The sequence below is a fragment of the Zingiber officinale genome, chromosome 9B (genome assembly GCF_018446385.1).
Source record: "Zingiber officinale cultivar Zhangliang chromosome 9B, Zo_v1.1, whole genome shotgun sequence".
NCBI classification, from domain to species: Eukaryota; Viridiplantae; Streptophyta; class Magnoliopsida; order Zingiberales; family Zingiberaceae; genus Zingiber; species Zingiber officinale.
Genome location: NC_056003.1, coordinates 12,454,362 through 12,470,632, shown reverse-complemented (window position 1 = coordinate 12,470,632; position 16,271 = coordinate 12,454,362). Strand labels below are relative to the sequence as shown.

Here is a 16,271-nt window from a genome sequence, read left to right as displayed (position 1 = left end):
CATAGTATTCCTTAATTGCAACAGCTTAAAATAGACGGGTTCGTGTCATATTTATTTATTTATTTTTGGATGGAAAGGAGAGAATTTTGTAGCCTTGTAGGAAAGCAATTCATAAAACCAGCACAATATTTAAAAGAAAATAATTATAAGTAAAATAAATAAAAACTAATTAATTAATGTAGCAAAACCTTTATATAAAATGTAGACAAAAAGTTACGTCTGAATACAAAACGTAATTGGTTGAACGAATCAAAACACAGCCTCCAACCACATCTTGCCACGCGGCACCCCAGGCTCGTGTCTTCGACGAATAGTATGAGCTGGAGTTGATCCCTATTCCTACCGGCCACAATTATCAAATGGCATCCACGTCCTTCAAATTTCCATATTATTATCTTCTTTATATGTGATTTTTTTAAAACTAGTGATATTTTTATTACAAGTTTCGTTCTTTTATTCTAAATTACTAACATGCAACTACACTTTGGAATATATAAATTAAAGTTTTAAAATTAATAAATCATGTATTCAATATCTATTTTACCTTTTATTGGTAAATATACCTATTAATTAAGAATGATTATATGATTGTGTAATATTTCATCAATTTATTGCTATAATATAGCAATCTATTTATGAAATTTAATTTGATCAGAAACTAGTTAAAAGAAATTAGTTAAAAAAATTATTATTCTCAATATAATGTATCAAATTAATATTTAAAAATATAAATATAATTAAGAGAACTAGACAAATATATAGGACTTGATTAAAATCGACTATATATTTAGAAAGTTTGAAATGACATATAATCATATCTTTGTTCGTCTAATTCTATTGATTATATCTACGCTCTCAAGTATAATTTCCATATGTTATATTAAGAGTATCAATTTTTTTTGAATACGAATGCACTCAAAAACTTCTATTCATATTAAAAAAATTTATTACTCTCAATATAACATTTGAAAATATAATTTAAGTTCGGAATAATATGAAATCAATTTTTATATTCTTGTATAGTTCTTCTGATTATTTTAATGTCCTCAAATATTATTTACATACGTGATATTAAAAGTAATAATTTTTTAATATAAATTAATTTTTTTAATCAAATACTACAATGTAATAATGGATTTAGACACTCATCAACATAATAATGCCTTGAATCAATTGTTATACATAAGTAATCGATTCAAGAAGCAGAAAATGAAATTATATATGTGATTTGATAATTTTTAAATTTAAGTAGGTGATTTAGATATAAATTTTCAAAGAACTTCGGAACTTCCTCATTAAGTAAGGAATTATGTATAATACTTGAAATCGCATGGGTGCCTATGCAAAAACTGAGGCTTTTTCTCTCTATATAAAGCCCTTTCCTTCTCTGCCACGCCTCACCCACAGGGTCGAGGGCGGCGCGTTTACTAAGCTTCGATCGGGTTCCCCAGGAGTGAGTTTTCTCTTCCTGAATTCCTAATTTTGCGAACATGATTTGTTATTGGTCTGCCAATCGTAGATCTCTGTTAGCCCTTTTATTCTAATCGAAAAATTGGGAGTTTTGCCCTTTTTTCTGGTTATTACGAGGCGTTTCTGAACCGATCGTCGCTTTGGCTATGATTTAGATTGGTAACCCTTTAAAGAGTTTGCATGTTCTTAGATCTGTTGATTAATCATGCTAACTCCGAGTAATTGATCGATTGACTTTAAGTTTGAAGTCAACGCTTGTAAAATTTGAGTCTTCCGAGCGTTTGTTGCTTGTGATGATTATCCCAAATCGTTTGGATCTATTTTGGAAAATAGTTTCTAGACCTGCTTCTTCATAGACGTCTTTGACCTGAGGGTTGATTAGGTACCTCATATTAGAATTTAGGTTTGCTGGTTTATTATTAGTTATGTCTCTCAGCTGAATTCAGGATATATGCTTTCAAAATCCAGAAAAGTAGATCTCTTTGAGCTCGAGTTGATTATTTATGATTCATTTTCAATCTCTTATAGTGTATCATCGAATATATAAGAAATTTACTTCGTTCTATTTTCTTGATGTTAGAGCTCTGATTCTATTTCCTGTTAAATGTTTCTACTGTTTTATACATTCCAATTTTATTTGGTGATTAACATCTCTTTGGTTGTGTCTCGCAGGATTTTTTTTTTCTTCTGTTCTGTTCTGTTTTCTTTAATATATTATGTTGCTATGGTTCCACTCATTGTTCCAAACATTCATTTAAAGTTATTTTTCAGCTTGGTCACAAACATGTAACAAGGCTTTGTTCAATATAATTAGTGTACATATGTTTAAATATTTAGATAAATGTATTGTTATTGGTAAATCTTACATCTCACTTTCACTTGGGAATAATCTTTTCAGTTCATTCTTTTCTTTCTTATCACTTATCTTCATCTTGGAAGCATAGATGATTGTTGAACGTTACCTAACTTAAGATTTTACTTGCAGGATTCTGCTTCTTTATCAATGTATTTTGACATCAGAAAGGAATATCCTTGGTTTCTTTGGTGTAACTTTTGGTTTATATGCCGTAGGCGGCTGAGGTGTTCTCATCGAATAATATTTCGCCACTGGATTTGATAAATACTGAGATTTTGTCTTGAAACTGGATTTATTAGATATACAAAGACCTCGTGAAACATCCAGTTCTAAGATTGCTGAGATTGTCATTGCCATTAAGTTGTGGATAGGTCCTTATAAGTTCTACTAAATCACTTTTTAAATCTATTTTAGTAATACTGTGAAGAATCACATCATCATGGCCAAGACTAAACTTCCCCCAGGCTTCCGCTTCCATCCAACTGATGTTGAACTTGTTTGGTACTACTTAAAAAGGAAACTAATGGGAAAGCCTTTGCGTTTTGAAGCTATTGCTGAAATTGAATTGTACAAATTTGCTCCGTGGGATCTCCCAGGTAACCTCATGTCTTCTTTGTTTTTTATCACATACACAAATACATGAATACGTATTCCATTCTATACTTCTTCCTTTATCTTCAAATTGCCATTGTTTCTAAGCAGGCTACTTATTTTTATATACAGACAAATCTCAGTTGCGTAGCAAAGATCTGGAGTGGTACTTCTTCTGTCCTCGAGATAGAAAATATCCTAACGGCTCTAGAGCAAAACGCACAACTGAAAATGGTTACTGGAAAGCTACTGGAAAGGATAAAGCTATAATTCACAACTCTTCTACCATTGGAATGAGAAAATCTTTAGTTTTTCATGTAGGAAAGCCTCCTAAAGGCAGCAGGACTGACTGGATGATGTATGAGTACAGACTTGAAAGCAAGGAATTGGTTGATGCTGGATTCTTTCAGGTTGTGCTTGATTTTCAAAATTATTTAAACAATCTTTAATGCTCTTTCTGATATGTTCTCAATTGATAGTATCCTATACAATGTTAGTGCTCTGCTATTATATGCTCCAGTTAACATTCTTTGTTTAGTGTATTGTCTAGTAACCTTGTGTCCGTGTCCAAGTAAGCATTGTAGCCTACCATGCAATTGTTCCACCATTAGGAAGGTCAATGTACAGGCTAAATGTTATTTTTATTGGGTCTTCGAATCTGCATTGCAAAGGAACATTTTCAATGCATAGCAATAAGACCAAATTTTCAATTCAAAAGGGATGAACAGGTAGAAAATCCTAGAATGATCAAGACTAGAACTAGACTTTTGTGAAGGTGCATATTGGCATGTGTCACGTAATTTTCACTCATCCATGAATCTATTCCCGTTGATGATAAGTTTTTCTTGGATTATTGGAATGTTCAGTAGAATAGGTGACAAATGGAGGAACTTTACTACATGAGACAAAAGATGTACAGATGCACTGCAATGCTTCACATTAGGAAGCTGATTTGTTTGTCGTAAAGGTATTTCGAGACTTAGGTTTTCTATGTTTAATTAATGTTCTATTTGGATATATTTCTTATTGATGATTTCTGATTATAGCTGTTGGCTCCTATTAAGTAGTTTAAACCAATCAATTGAGATTAGTTTCGAATTGGTAAAATCTGTCTTGCTTCTTGGATTTTTACTGCATAAACAGCTTTCTTGTGCATGGTGACCTATGAAATAGATGCCAGGACAATTATAGATGTCTATTCTATCCTAGGCAGCAACTTTTCTCAGATATTAGGCACTGAATACATCACACATTAACTGTTCTTAATTTGAGCATTGGTCATAGTTGAGGCCTTTGTCTAGGACCTACATCTGCATAATCTGCCAAATAGCTTCATAAACCTTCAAGCAGACCATCTGTGTAAAAATACTGGTTGCATTTACACTCTGTGCTCTGAAGTGTCATTTTCAGTGTTGCCTGATTATAGTTATTCTTCTATGTAACTCATCACTCATTTTTCTCTACAGGATGCATATGTAATCTGCAAAATCTTCCAGAAAAGTGGTTCAGGTCCTAAAATTGGGGAGCAATATGGTGCACCATTTAATGAAGAGGATTATGATGATGACACAACTACCGAGGATTTCTTCTCTCTTTGTCCAGAATCCTTAGGTGTTCAGACTACTTCGTTTAATCCTGTCACTGAGCAAACTATGACTTCTACAGTCAGTGAGACATCTTCCGACCCTGATCTTGAAGTTGATGGAATACTGCTGGATGAAATATTAGAGATTCTTTATAGCTCTCCGCCTAGAGAGGATGCTCATGACAAGGTATCTGACATTGTTCTTCCAGTGCTTATATCAAATACATGTTTACTTATTGCGTGTGACGATCTGTAACAATTATCTTGCAGATCTCTGATTCAGCCTTTCCTGATGTGAATATCAATGAAACTTCTTGGGTAGATCCTGAGGAAAATCCATATTTTCAGGAACTGATTTCTGGCAACACGCCTTCCACAGACCTTCTCAATGAAACTGCCTTGTCTTCTATGCTACGAGAACTTGAAAATGAGCAGTATGTGGAGCTCACTGATTTTTGGTTTCCCGAGGATAGTGATCCTTATCAATCTACATTGCTGACTGTTGCATCAACATCCATGCATAATAATCTGGTTCCTGTGGCTGAAATTACCAATGAACAACCTCCAATTAGTATACAGGTTCTTATAACCGATTTCAGTCTATTTTATGTTTGGTTTCTTTGATCAATTCATCTTTTTTTCTGAATTGAAAGCCCTGTTTGATTATAAATCTGACTATTTTCCTTTATCTTGGTATCTACAGGATGAAGATGTTGGAAGATTTACCTATCACCCAGATGTTCTTGAATCTGAATTCCTTCTAGCCAGTTTCAGCAACCCTTTCATTTGAGGCATTCAACATCAGAAATCTTCATGAATGATCCTAAGACTTTCGAGAACTCCTGAAGCATTACCCACCCAGATGCCTCTGCTGAATATGAGCTGGGGCTTTCCTGAGTCTGTTCGAATTTCTGCACTCAACACAGCACAACTTTGTTCTTTGAAGAATATTTAAGTTTTCATGCTGGTCATATTCCTTCTATGTTGTATAGCCAGGCAAAAATCCATGAGAGATGCCAATTGTTCTAATAAATGATGGCCAACAGGCAAAGCAACACGATATTGCTGCACGATTCTGCTTGTGCTCCTCCTTTGCAGAAGACACAATCGTCTGAAGAAAGCTTCCGCCGCTCTCTCGATTCAAAATACCGTATCCTATGTACACCCGAATCAACAGCTGGACATAAACAGATATCTTATCTGTTGCTGTGTTTGTTGGCTCAGTGTCTCAGCATTTACAATGCATCTCTCAAAATTGACGAGTCCTGGGGTTCTCTCTATTGCTTTATGCCATTACTCTTTACACTTGCCTGGCAAGAGAACCAAGTGATGAATTGTCAACTTATGTCCTGATCTGTATTCGAATCCGGAAATAATATATTTATCTCTTCTTAATCACCTCTAGATTTCATTACTACTTTCTCAATGTGATTGTTAATCTTAATTTACCTTAATTAAAACATATCATTATTTCTTTATTATGCTCTTAATTTATAAAATGCTTAGCTATCACACTGGATAGCATAAGTCCTCTACTAATTTTGGTGACCTGAAGCCGTATAAGAGTGAAGAACAGCACACATTGTTTGCCTTTTTTGAAGCATCTCTGGTCCAACTTCTTCGCGGCTTCTAATGGCACAGGAGTCAACTAATTTAGTCATGCCAAGTCAAACTTTATGTTTCTCTAAATTCTATTAATAGCTAAAGTGCTAATGTAACTTAAATCATCATTCACTCTCTTATTAGTCCAGGTGTCTCTACCTTTCATTTATTACCGATTCAATCCTATAGAAATTTTCGATAACTAGAATCAAACTCTCTTCGGTAATTTATCAAAAGACGTACGTGGTATAATGTATTTACCAAAAGGCGCATCACTGTTTTGTGTATATCAAAAGACGCAGGTAAGTGATGTGTAATACTCAATATAACCCTTCCGTCAATCTCCTCTGTGTAGTAGTCAAGTTCCCAGACATCCGAACCACTTTTTGAATAACTATGATTTTAAAAAAATAACTTCGATCATTTGTCTACCTCCCTCCTTTATAACATGCGAGTGCAGATCCAATTCTGTGGAGAAATTTTCCCTCCTGTGAAACCCTAGTTTAGTGACCTCGAGTGTTTCTCAAGCGGCATCAAGTATTTCAGTGCCAAAAACCAGGATTGTTCGTGAGGTGCCAGTGAAGGGTTCTAGGGTTTACGTCAATCATCTCGTCTCATAATGACCCAAAGAAGTCGATCGGGTGTATCATCATCCTCTCCACATCAATTAGCTGTAAATGTATCATTTTACAAACTCTATGATTTTGAGAAGCTCAACTAGTATGATTAAAATGTTTTAATTTTTATAAAGTGTAGGGTTCAGTTGACGTTGGGCAGAAACTGTATTGGAACAGTGTCCTAGGTCACTTTAAAAGTTTTTTTCAAGCATCCACGAAGAAAGGAACACATCAAGGGTCTGTTATTTTACATGACCGACACATAGCGCTGATCAAATAGTCACCCTTTAGTATTTTTTTGGACATACAAGATATGCAGCACATCCGTGGGATTTTGGCCAATATATTTTAAAATTGGGGTTCAAGTAGTCAAACCTTTAGATTCTTAGGTACAATATATAATTTCGTATTTTAATCACAAAGTAGTTGTATGGTAAAATTAAATCTTTGGCTAAACGTAGGCGTGATACGATATCACATCAGGGCCATCGTGGGCCTGATACGATGCCATATCAGGCCCAACGTGGGTTTGATACGATACAATAGCAGGCCTAATGTGTGCTTCATATGATATCGTATCAGGCCCACGTTGGACCTGATACTTTTGTATTTGTTGGTAGAAGTCTAATAATCATTTAACTTGGTCAGGTGCTCCGGTTGGCTTCACAAAAAGAGATGTTTCATTGCTGCTTGGTATTGCAGATTGAGGAGCTTCAATTCCGATGAATTCAACTAAAGCATCTGGTGACCTCTTTCTAACATACTTCTCAAACAAAAAAGAAGCTACTAGATCAAGAATTAAGGAGTTGCTTAAATTTTATGACAATCGTGTTGAAGGAGAAGATGATGTTTTATTATTTTGTAAATTCTATATTTTGTATATATTTGTTTGTGTCTTATTTTTTTCTAGTACATATAAGGTCCCTTTATGTCTTATAGATATAGTAGATGATTTTGAGAATCTTGCTAGATTCAACTGGGTTGAAGCCATCCATGAATTTATGGCTCCACGATTACCTAAGATTGAGGACATATTTTCATCAACTGGGACAAAACAATCTAACATCAACCTCCCTTACCTAAAGGGATTTGTTGGTCTTTTGGCAGTAAGTTTATAATTTATGTGAAATGTATTAATATTTTGCGGACATTTATGAATAGTTAACCCTTGTGATGGAGAATCAGGCATGGTTTTTGGAGCATGTTTCAATCCAAAAACTATACAAAATAAAAGGAGCAAGAATAAATAAGTGGAGAAATATTTATTCACATATTAGTAAGGTAAGGGAATTGTTTGATCAAGTCTCCTCTGAAGAGGTAAATTTTGAATACTTTGACTATAGTTTGGTTAAAAATTCTTGTTTTAACATGTGTTTTAATATTGTTACATGTTTTGATTGACCTAATCCCTACCCAATATGAAAATTCATTGGTTGAGAACCTTGTTGGCTTTGATGACATTCCACATGCAATGGAGACATCACAAATTGAAGTCACTGAAGGAGGAAGCCAAATTAATGAGTGTTGTAATTGCATTATTCAAGCAAACAGAATTAAAGAGCTAACAATGGAGAACAAGCAATTGAATGAGAGGGTGAAAGAATTACTTAAAATAGTTGAAAATAAAGACATGGAATCTCAATATAATGAACCTGTAGACGATCCTCAATTTGAACCTGTAGGTGTTACAACAAAAAGTAGGAGATGACGTGACAGAAGTCGCTATGATTACAGGGATACTCCAATTGATAGTCCATTGTGGCTCAAAACTTTACCTAAGAGGCAGCGTAGAAATATACATATAAGTGAGCCTGCGGAGAAAGTTTCAAGTCCAGGAGATGGAAAAAAAGTTGTAAAAGAACCTGATGTTGTGGGGAAGGGGAAAGGAAAAATTGATGTGGATGAAATGGAAGAAGAAAGAGATATTGTACAATTGATAGAAGATAAATCTAATGAAGAGGCAGAGAAGGATGCAGATATGTTTGGCAAATATGACAAAATGAGGAAACAAGCCATTGCAGTAAGACGATATCGATAAATTTCATTGTAATTTATTAGATTAATAATAAATTATCTAAATGCCTTTTATGTTTATGCGCATAGTATGTGAAGAAGCAATTTAAGACTTCCAAGAAAAAAAATAAGACGAAGAGGTGACGTACTTGTTAAAAGCGTTGGAGAAACTAAAGTATGTGAAATACATAGTTGATCAGTCAAGATAATTATATGCTTCTCTAATTACATAGTTGATCTATGGTTCTCAAAATTAAATTTATAAAAATAATCATTGATTTGTTTACTTTGTAGGTTTACAAATGATTTAGTTTGAGAGGAACCACTCTTTTGTTTAGATGTGTATTCTCTGTTATTTGGTGTGAATGGAGAGATGTTGACAAGAGGGGACGTAATCGACATGTATTGTAAAATTCTATTTAGGGGGGCATTCTCATCTGGAAGGACATACAACAAGTCTATATATTGTTCAATATTATTTATAGTAAGAAATTTATTTGAGAATAGTAAAAATTAGAATTCATTTTATTATTTGGTTATGTATGTATGACTTTGCATATTTGTAGTCATTAATGAAATCGTCAAGTAAGTTTGCCTTCCACCACCTGATAAAGACAGATAGAGGAGATGAAGAGGTTAGGTATATTTTTATACCTTTGTGCAGTGATAATGCACACTTCCACTTGCTGATGGTGGGCACCAAATCAATGACGTTCAATTAGTACAATTTGTTGGTGCAATATTCCCTAGGTCAAGGTTGACCTGGTTGACTGAACTTGAATGGGTTCAAGCTCGAGTCTTGATGTTTGAGTTTCGATGTTTGACAATATATGTAGACAACACATGAAGATTGCAGGTGAGATTGTTCATGTGGGGAGATTGTGAAGGAGAGTCAAGTAGGTCAAGGTTGACTGGAAAATCCTGGTGAGTGAAGCCAGGTGAAAGTCCTAACTGGGAGGTTAGGCAGACTGGAAAATCCTGGTGAGTGAAGTCAGGTGAAAGTCCTAACTGGGAGGTTAGGCAGACTGGAAAGACCTGGTGAGTGAAGCCAGGTGAAAGACCTGGTGAGTGAAGCTAGGCAGCTGGAAATCCTGGTGAGTGAAGCCAGGTGACAGTCCTAGTGAGTGAAGCTAGGCAGTTGGGAAATCCTGGTGAGTGAAGCCAGGTGAAAGACCTAGTGAGTGAAGCTAGGCAGTTGGGAAATCCTGGTGAGTGAAGCCAGGTGAAAGTCCTAGTGAGTGAAGCTAGGCAGTTGAGAACTCCTAGTGAGTGAAGCCAGGTGAAAGACCTAGTGAGTGAAGCTAGGCAGTAAGGAAAGACCTGGTGAGTGAAGCCAGACAATTGGGAAGTTCAAGTAGGTCAAAGGGTGACCGGATGCTAGGCATGATGTACCAACAGGTCATGGTTGACCTGATGTTGGTTTAGGGGACTTTGGACTTGATTTTGGGCAAAAACCTTGAGCTGGATCGATCAGCCGATCGATTGGCTCATGCTCAATCGATCGGCTGATCGATTGGGTGAGTCCCTGCGACAAGCCTCCTCCCAATCGATCAGTGGATCGATTGGGAGAATCGTCGATAGCACAAAAAGCCTCCCAATCGATCGGCCGATCGATTGGGAGCCTCTAATCGATCGACTGATCGATTGGGAGCTGTGATTTTGCGCGATAAGCCCTGGATCGATCAGCCGATCAATCCAGGCGATTCCCAAGAGCACAGAGGCGCTCTGGATTGATCGACCGATCGATCCAAAGCCTCCCCAATCGATTGGGAGCAATCTAATCGATTGAGATCCGACCGTTGACGCATATATTAGCCGTTGGCGAACGTTTCTCTTCGCAGAACTTCCACGGCTTCGATTCTCTTCTACACAGCAGTTCTCCACAACCTTCTTCTCCACTCTCACGCCAGTTCTTGAAGGATCTTGGAGGCACGCCCAAGTCAAGAGGCAAGTTACGGCAAGAAGAAGAAGCTAGGGTTAGGGTTTTCATTGCATATCTTGTAAGATATTTCTTGTATTTGTCTTCCCTTGCTTTCTTCTTGTATTGAGAGTGTTGTAAGGCTTCTCCGCCTTCGGTAGTTACCGAAAAGGAGCGTTTTCATAGTGGAGGGTGCGTGAGTGTGTGGATCCTTGGATTAGTCACCTCTTCTTGAGGTGGATACCAAGTAAATCCTTTGTGTTAGCGTTGTATGTGTTGTTTCTTGTATTTCTGCTACACATCATCCCAAGAAACAAGCAACGAAGAGCACGACGAGCGCCAAGAGATATTCACCCCCCTCTAGCTACATTTCGGTCCCAACACAATTCTCTAGCAAGTGGAAGTAAATATAAATATGAATTTGAAGCAGCGGTGAGCATCCAATATTCATGTATATGTTTGTATTCTAATATAAATGCTAGTTGATGGAAAATGTAAATTTCCTCTTCAATCTTACAGGTATCAGATTTTAAACTCTATAGTCGTGAGCACGTTGTTGCTATTGATCCAAAATTTGAAAGGCATTATCCGTTCGATAAATTGGTCTCTCGCACAATAGAATATCCACAACAACAAGCCAGGTAAGTCGAGCACAGAGTGTGAATAGAATATATTGATAAAAAATATTGACCCTTAAAATGGTGTTATTATTTACAGCGTTGACTGTGACTTCTTTGTGATGCAATACATTCGATATCTCCTATACAATATGAAGATGAACTTTAAACAAGGAGACATGAAAAGATTAGAATTGATGTAATTGTATTAATTTTGAGGGATAAGTTTTTTAAAACATTGGATTAAATATCCATAGTCTTGTAAGGCAAAAACTTGTAGAGAATGTAAATGAACTTGCGTAGTGTAGGTAGTTTTATATCTTTGTATGTAGTCTTTGTTGTTTAATACAGTGGTATGTATTATATGAGAAGAGTATAAACTGTCACTGGAATATTAATAATATTGCATAGTGATTAGTCACAATATCCAAATTGTGATGCTGGTGCTTATCAGTGAAATCCAAATTGCGATGCTGGTGCTTATCAGTGAAAAGAGAGATAATGTATATAAGTTATACTGCACACCATTTCTATCTTCTCAAAACTAAAACATGGTAACGGCTGGGATTATTTAGAAAATCAAATAGGCTCGGACCAAAACTCGGTTTCAAGAGCACAAGGTAGGCTTTGAAATTTGAATTAGGCATGTAATTATGGAACACCAAAAGTAACTAAGTTACAAGAAAAAAAAATTGGTTTTTATTCCTGAAACTGCAAGAAACACATGTTGTGTTCCAAATGACACGGACAAAGCACTTCTTACCTAGGGTTTATAACTATGTTTTGAGACCATATATACCTCCCCCCTCTCAAACCTTCATAGGGAGGGTGAGATCAAGTACATCCAAGTAGGGTAGGTCTATCAGTGGGTTTTGGCCAAAACTCACTGATGGACCTAGACACCTCTGATTTAACCCATTTCAAGTCTCGTGTGATTAGGGTATTGCAAGGACTCCAACGGTGCTATCCAATACAAGTTCAAAGCTCTCTATGGGTGATAGTACGTGGATAAAAAATCCAGCCTCCCTTTGGGCCTGATATGATATCATATCAGGCCCAACGTGTGTAACTTTGCATTTCAATTGAACATCTCTATTTTGTCGTGGATTTCAAAGTCTGCTATTTTTTTCAAACTATAAATTGTAGGGACCTTTGTGCCCGCTAGAGGGGGGGTGAATAGCAGTTCTCGCTCACGTCTTGCGTCGTTTGCTTCGTCTTGATGATTTGCAGCGGAATACAACTCGAAGACAAACTATACAATGCTAACAAGTAGATTTACTTGGTATCCACCTTAAGAAGAGGTGACTAATCCAAGGATCCACACACTCACGCACCCTCCTCTATGAAAACACTCCTTTACGGTAATTACCGAAGGCGGAGAAGCCTTACAAGCTCACAATACAACAAGAATACAAAGAGAAGCAAATACAAGGGAGATCTTACAAGATTAGTACAATAAATCCTAACCCTATAGCTTCTTCCTCTTGTTGTAACTCGCCTCTTGACTTGGATGTGCCTCCAAGGATCTTCAAGAACTGGTGGTGAGAATCAAGGAATCACCGTGGAGCTTTGCTGTGAGCACTCGTAGAGAAGAAACGAAAAAGTACCGAAGGAATCGCACGCCAACGGCTAAAACCTGCGCCAACGGTCGAATCCCAATCGATTGGATTGCTCCCAATCGATTAGGGAGGCTTTGGATCGATCGGCCGATCGATCCAGAGCGTCTCTGTGCTCTCTGGAATCGCCCTGAATCGATTGCCCGATCGATTCAAGGTTTCTCGAGCGATTTCCAGTGCTCCAATCGATCGGTCGATCGATTGGAGGTTTCAATCGATCAACTGATCGATTTAAAAGCTTACTGTTCGCTCAGAAACTCTCCCAATCTATTGACCCAATCGATTGGGGAAGTTTTGATCGATTACCCAATCGATCCAGAGCTTTTCAGCACAAACTCACGTCAACCAACCGATTGACCAATCGATTGGACAATCGATTGAAACCCAGAAAACTGTGTAGAGCTTGAAATTAGCTTCGTTTCGCATCCAAGATCACCTCATTCCGATATCCGAGTCAAAAGTTATGGCCTTCGGAAGTTTACTACGTCCAAACTTCTTAGTTCCATGCCAACTCCCTATTGGACTTACGACCGCTAAGAGTTCAGTTAACTTTTGACCCATCTGGACTCTCTCTTTGCCAACTTCTCGTTGGACTTCTAATCACCAAGTATGATCCTCCATGACCCACTTAGACTTTCACCAGATGTCCTGTCATCCTTGCACCATCTGGATTTTCCGTGCCTGACTTCACTCACCAGGACTTTCCATCTACTTGGCTTCTCACCAGGACTTCCCAATTGCCTGGCTCCTCACCAGGACTTTCTCCTTTGCCAAGATCACCCTTGGACTTTCAGTTGCCTGACTCCTCACCAGGACTTTCCAAATGTCTGGCTCCTCACCCAGGACTTTCTCCTTTGCCAAGATCACACTTGGACTTTCCAATTTGCCTAACCTCTAGTTAGGACTTCCATACGCCTAACCTCCAGTTAGGACTTTCATACGCCTAACCTCCAGTTAGGACTTTCATACGCCTAACCTCCAGTTAGGACTTCCACCACTGCCTAAACTCCAGTTAGGATTTCACCACTGCCTAACTTCTAGTTAGCACTTCCCTAGTCAAGTCTCCTGTCATCCCTGACCTACTTGACTTGTCTTCTTATCAACCTGGTCAACCCTTTGACCATCTCCACAACTGGACGATTGTCCTAGCAATTTCCATATATTGTCAAACATCAAAACTCAAATCCCGACTCAAGCTTGACTTGACTCAAGCTTAGTCAAACTGGTCAACATTGACCAAGGGAAATTGCCCCAACAATCTCCCCCTTTTTGATGTTTGACAATACTCTAAGTTAGGCTAAATCCCATAGCCTTAACTCCAACTTCCTTAACTCCAACTTCATATCAAGGCTAAATCTCATAGCCTTAACTCCAACTTCATATCAAGACTAAATCTCATACCCTTAACACCATTCTTCATAACAAGGCTAAATCCCATAGCCTTAACTCCATGACAAAGCATAATTGAAGGTTTCCTTCATTCTCTCCCTTTCCTAGAGGGCAAACTCCTCCTACTTGGGATGAAGGCCTAACTTAACCTTGCATTCTCCCCCTTTGTCACACATCAAAAACTGAAAACAAACTCTTCTCCATAAGAGTGAACCCCACAATGAAAATCACATACCCTTCATTGTCTCCAAAGTTCCCCCTTGAGCTCTACTTCACTTCACAATGCTCATCCTAGAGCAATCCTTCATTTTGCCTATGAAAGTCTCATTCATTGTATCCAACGCTCCCCCTTGAGCAGTACTCTTCGTTTCAATGTGTTGGAGTGTATACTGAAAGCCTAAGCTTTGTAAACATTCATTATGAATAAAGAATCACATTTGGTCTAATTATCTACATTTGTTTGTAGTTGTTCATTTAATTTATATTGTAGATAACATAGTATGTGGTGTCACATACAGAAGATGATGTTATCAGTACCTTATAAATTATAAACAGTAGCTCACGACCAGAATGGAAAGGAACAAACCATTAGAAAGTCGTAGTGTAATTAGGTATTAGTTTATCTTGACTATATAATTACACTAGTACACTCAGAGTGTATTGAGTAGGACCATTTGAGGTCGTTCCTTTTATACTGACTTTATAAAGGAACAAAGACCTCAGTTATTATGGAAGTGTGTGCTCTTAATCCTAATATAATAACAAGCACATATGTTTGATATTTATTTCTTTAATTTATCAATGGGTGAGATTTAGTTCGATAAATCAATAAACCCGATAAATTGGGAAATGGTATCACTCATAGTGTGTGTTGTTGATTATAGAAGGAAACTGTGTCCTAGTGATACTAGGTTGATAATGTCCTCAAGAGGAGCTCATAAAGATTGTCATGTTAAACCCTGCAGGTGGACTTAGTCCGACATGATAATAAGGTTGAGTGGTACTACTCTTGGACTTAGATATTAATTAAATGAGTTGTCGAGAACTCACTTAATTAGTGGACATTCGATATCTTAAACACAGGAGACTAACACACTCATAATAAGAAGGAGCCCAAAATGTAATTTGGGATTGGTGCGGTAGTTCAATGATAGTTCTCTAGTGGAATGAATTATCATTGATAAAATTAAGTTGTGTTCGGGCGAACATGGGATGCTTAATTTTATCGGAGACCAAAACCAATTCCTCCTCTCGGTCCCTATCGTAGCCTCTTGTTTATAGAGTACTATACCCACATATACCCACCTTCTATACCCACCTAAAGGGGGCCGGCCAAGCTAGCTTGGGAACCAAGCCCTAAGCTTGGGTTTAAGGTGGCGGCCCTAGCTTGAACCCAAGCTAGTAGGGCCGGCCATAATTAAATAAAAAAGAAATTTAATTTTAGATTTTATTATTATGTGGAAGATATAATTTAAAGAGAATTAAAATTAAAAAAAATCTCTCTTGTAAAAGATTTACAAAAGATTAAAGAAAGAGATTAGATCTCTTTCCTTATTTGTAGATTGGAGAGTTTTTTATTTTCTCTTTAAAATTATTCACATGTTAATAAAATTAAAATTATAGATATTTCCTTTTATTAACCATGAAGAGATTTTTAAAGAGAAATTTTATTTTTTAAAATTTCCGGAAACAAATAAGGAAAGTTTTAATTGTTGATTAAAACTTGTCCAATTTGCTTCCTCTTGATGTGGCCAGCCATTAGAGTTTATTTGGAAAATTTTATTTTATTTTTCTCAAATAAATCATGTCAAGGAAATTAAGGAAATTTTATTGTAATTAAATTTCCTAATTTGCCTAGGCCAAGGAATATAAAAGAAGGGGTGAGGGTGCCTTCACAAAAAAACAACCTCTATTGTTTTCTCTCCCTTTCTCCTTGGTGTTGTGGCCGGCCATTACCTCCCTCTCTTCCTCTTGTGGTGGCCAATACTTCATCTCTC

At 37.0% G+C, this 16,271-nt stretch overlaps 1 protein-coding gene across 1 annotated transcript; it reads left to right on the top strand.

Moving 5' to 3' along the window:
* Positions 1–1,382: 1,382 nt before the first annotated feature.
* Positions 1,383–5,900, top strand: LOC122022617 (NAC domain-containing protein 82-like). The gene is made up of 6 exons (XM_042580651.1): positions 1,383–1,453; positions 2,456–2,922; positions 3,050–3,327; positions 4,384–4,689; positions 4,773–5,081; positions 5,206–5,900. The coding sequence occupies exons 2-6, from the start codon at positions 2,766–2,768 to the stop codon at positions 5,290–5,292; spliced, it is 1,137 nt and encodes a 378-aa protein (XP_042436585.1). The 5' UTR covers positions 1,383–1,453; positions 2,456–2,765; the 3' UTR covers positions 5,293–5,900.
* Positions 5,901–16,271: the final 10,371 nt, after the last annotated feature.

Coding starts and splice junctions, on each gene's coding strand:
- LOC122022617 (XM_042580651.1), top strand. CDS start 2,766: ATGGCCAAGACTAAACTTCCCCCAGGCTTCCGCTTCCATCCAACTGAT. Junction 3,328..4,383: donor TTGATGCTGGATTCTTTCAG/GTTGTGCTTGAT, acceptor TTTTCTCTACAG/GATGCATATGTAATCTGCAA. Junction 5,082..5,205: donor AACCTCCAATTAGTATACAG/GTTCTTATAACC, acceptor TGGTATCTACAG/GATGAAGATGTTGGAAGATT.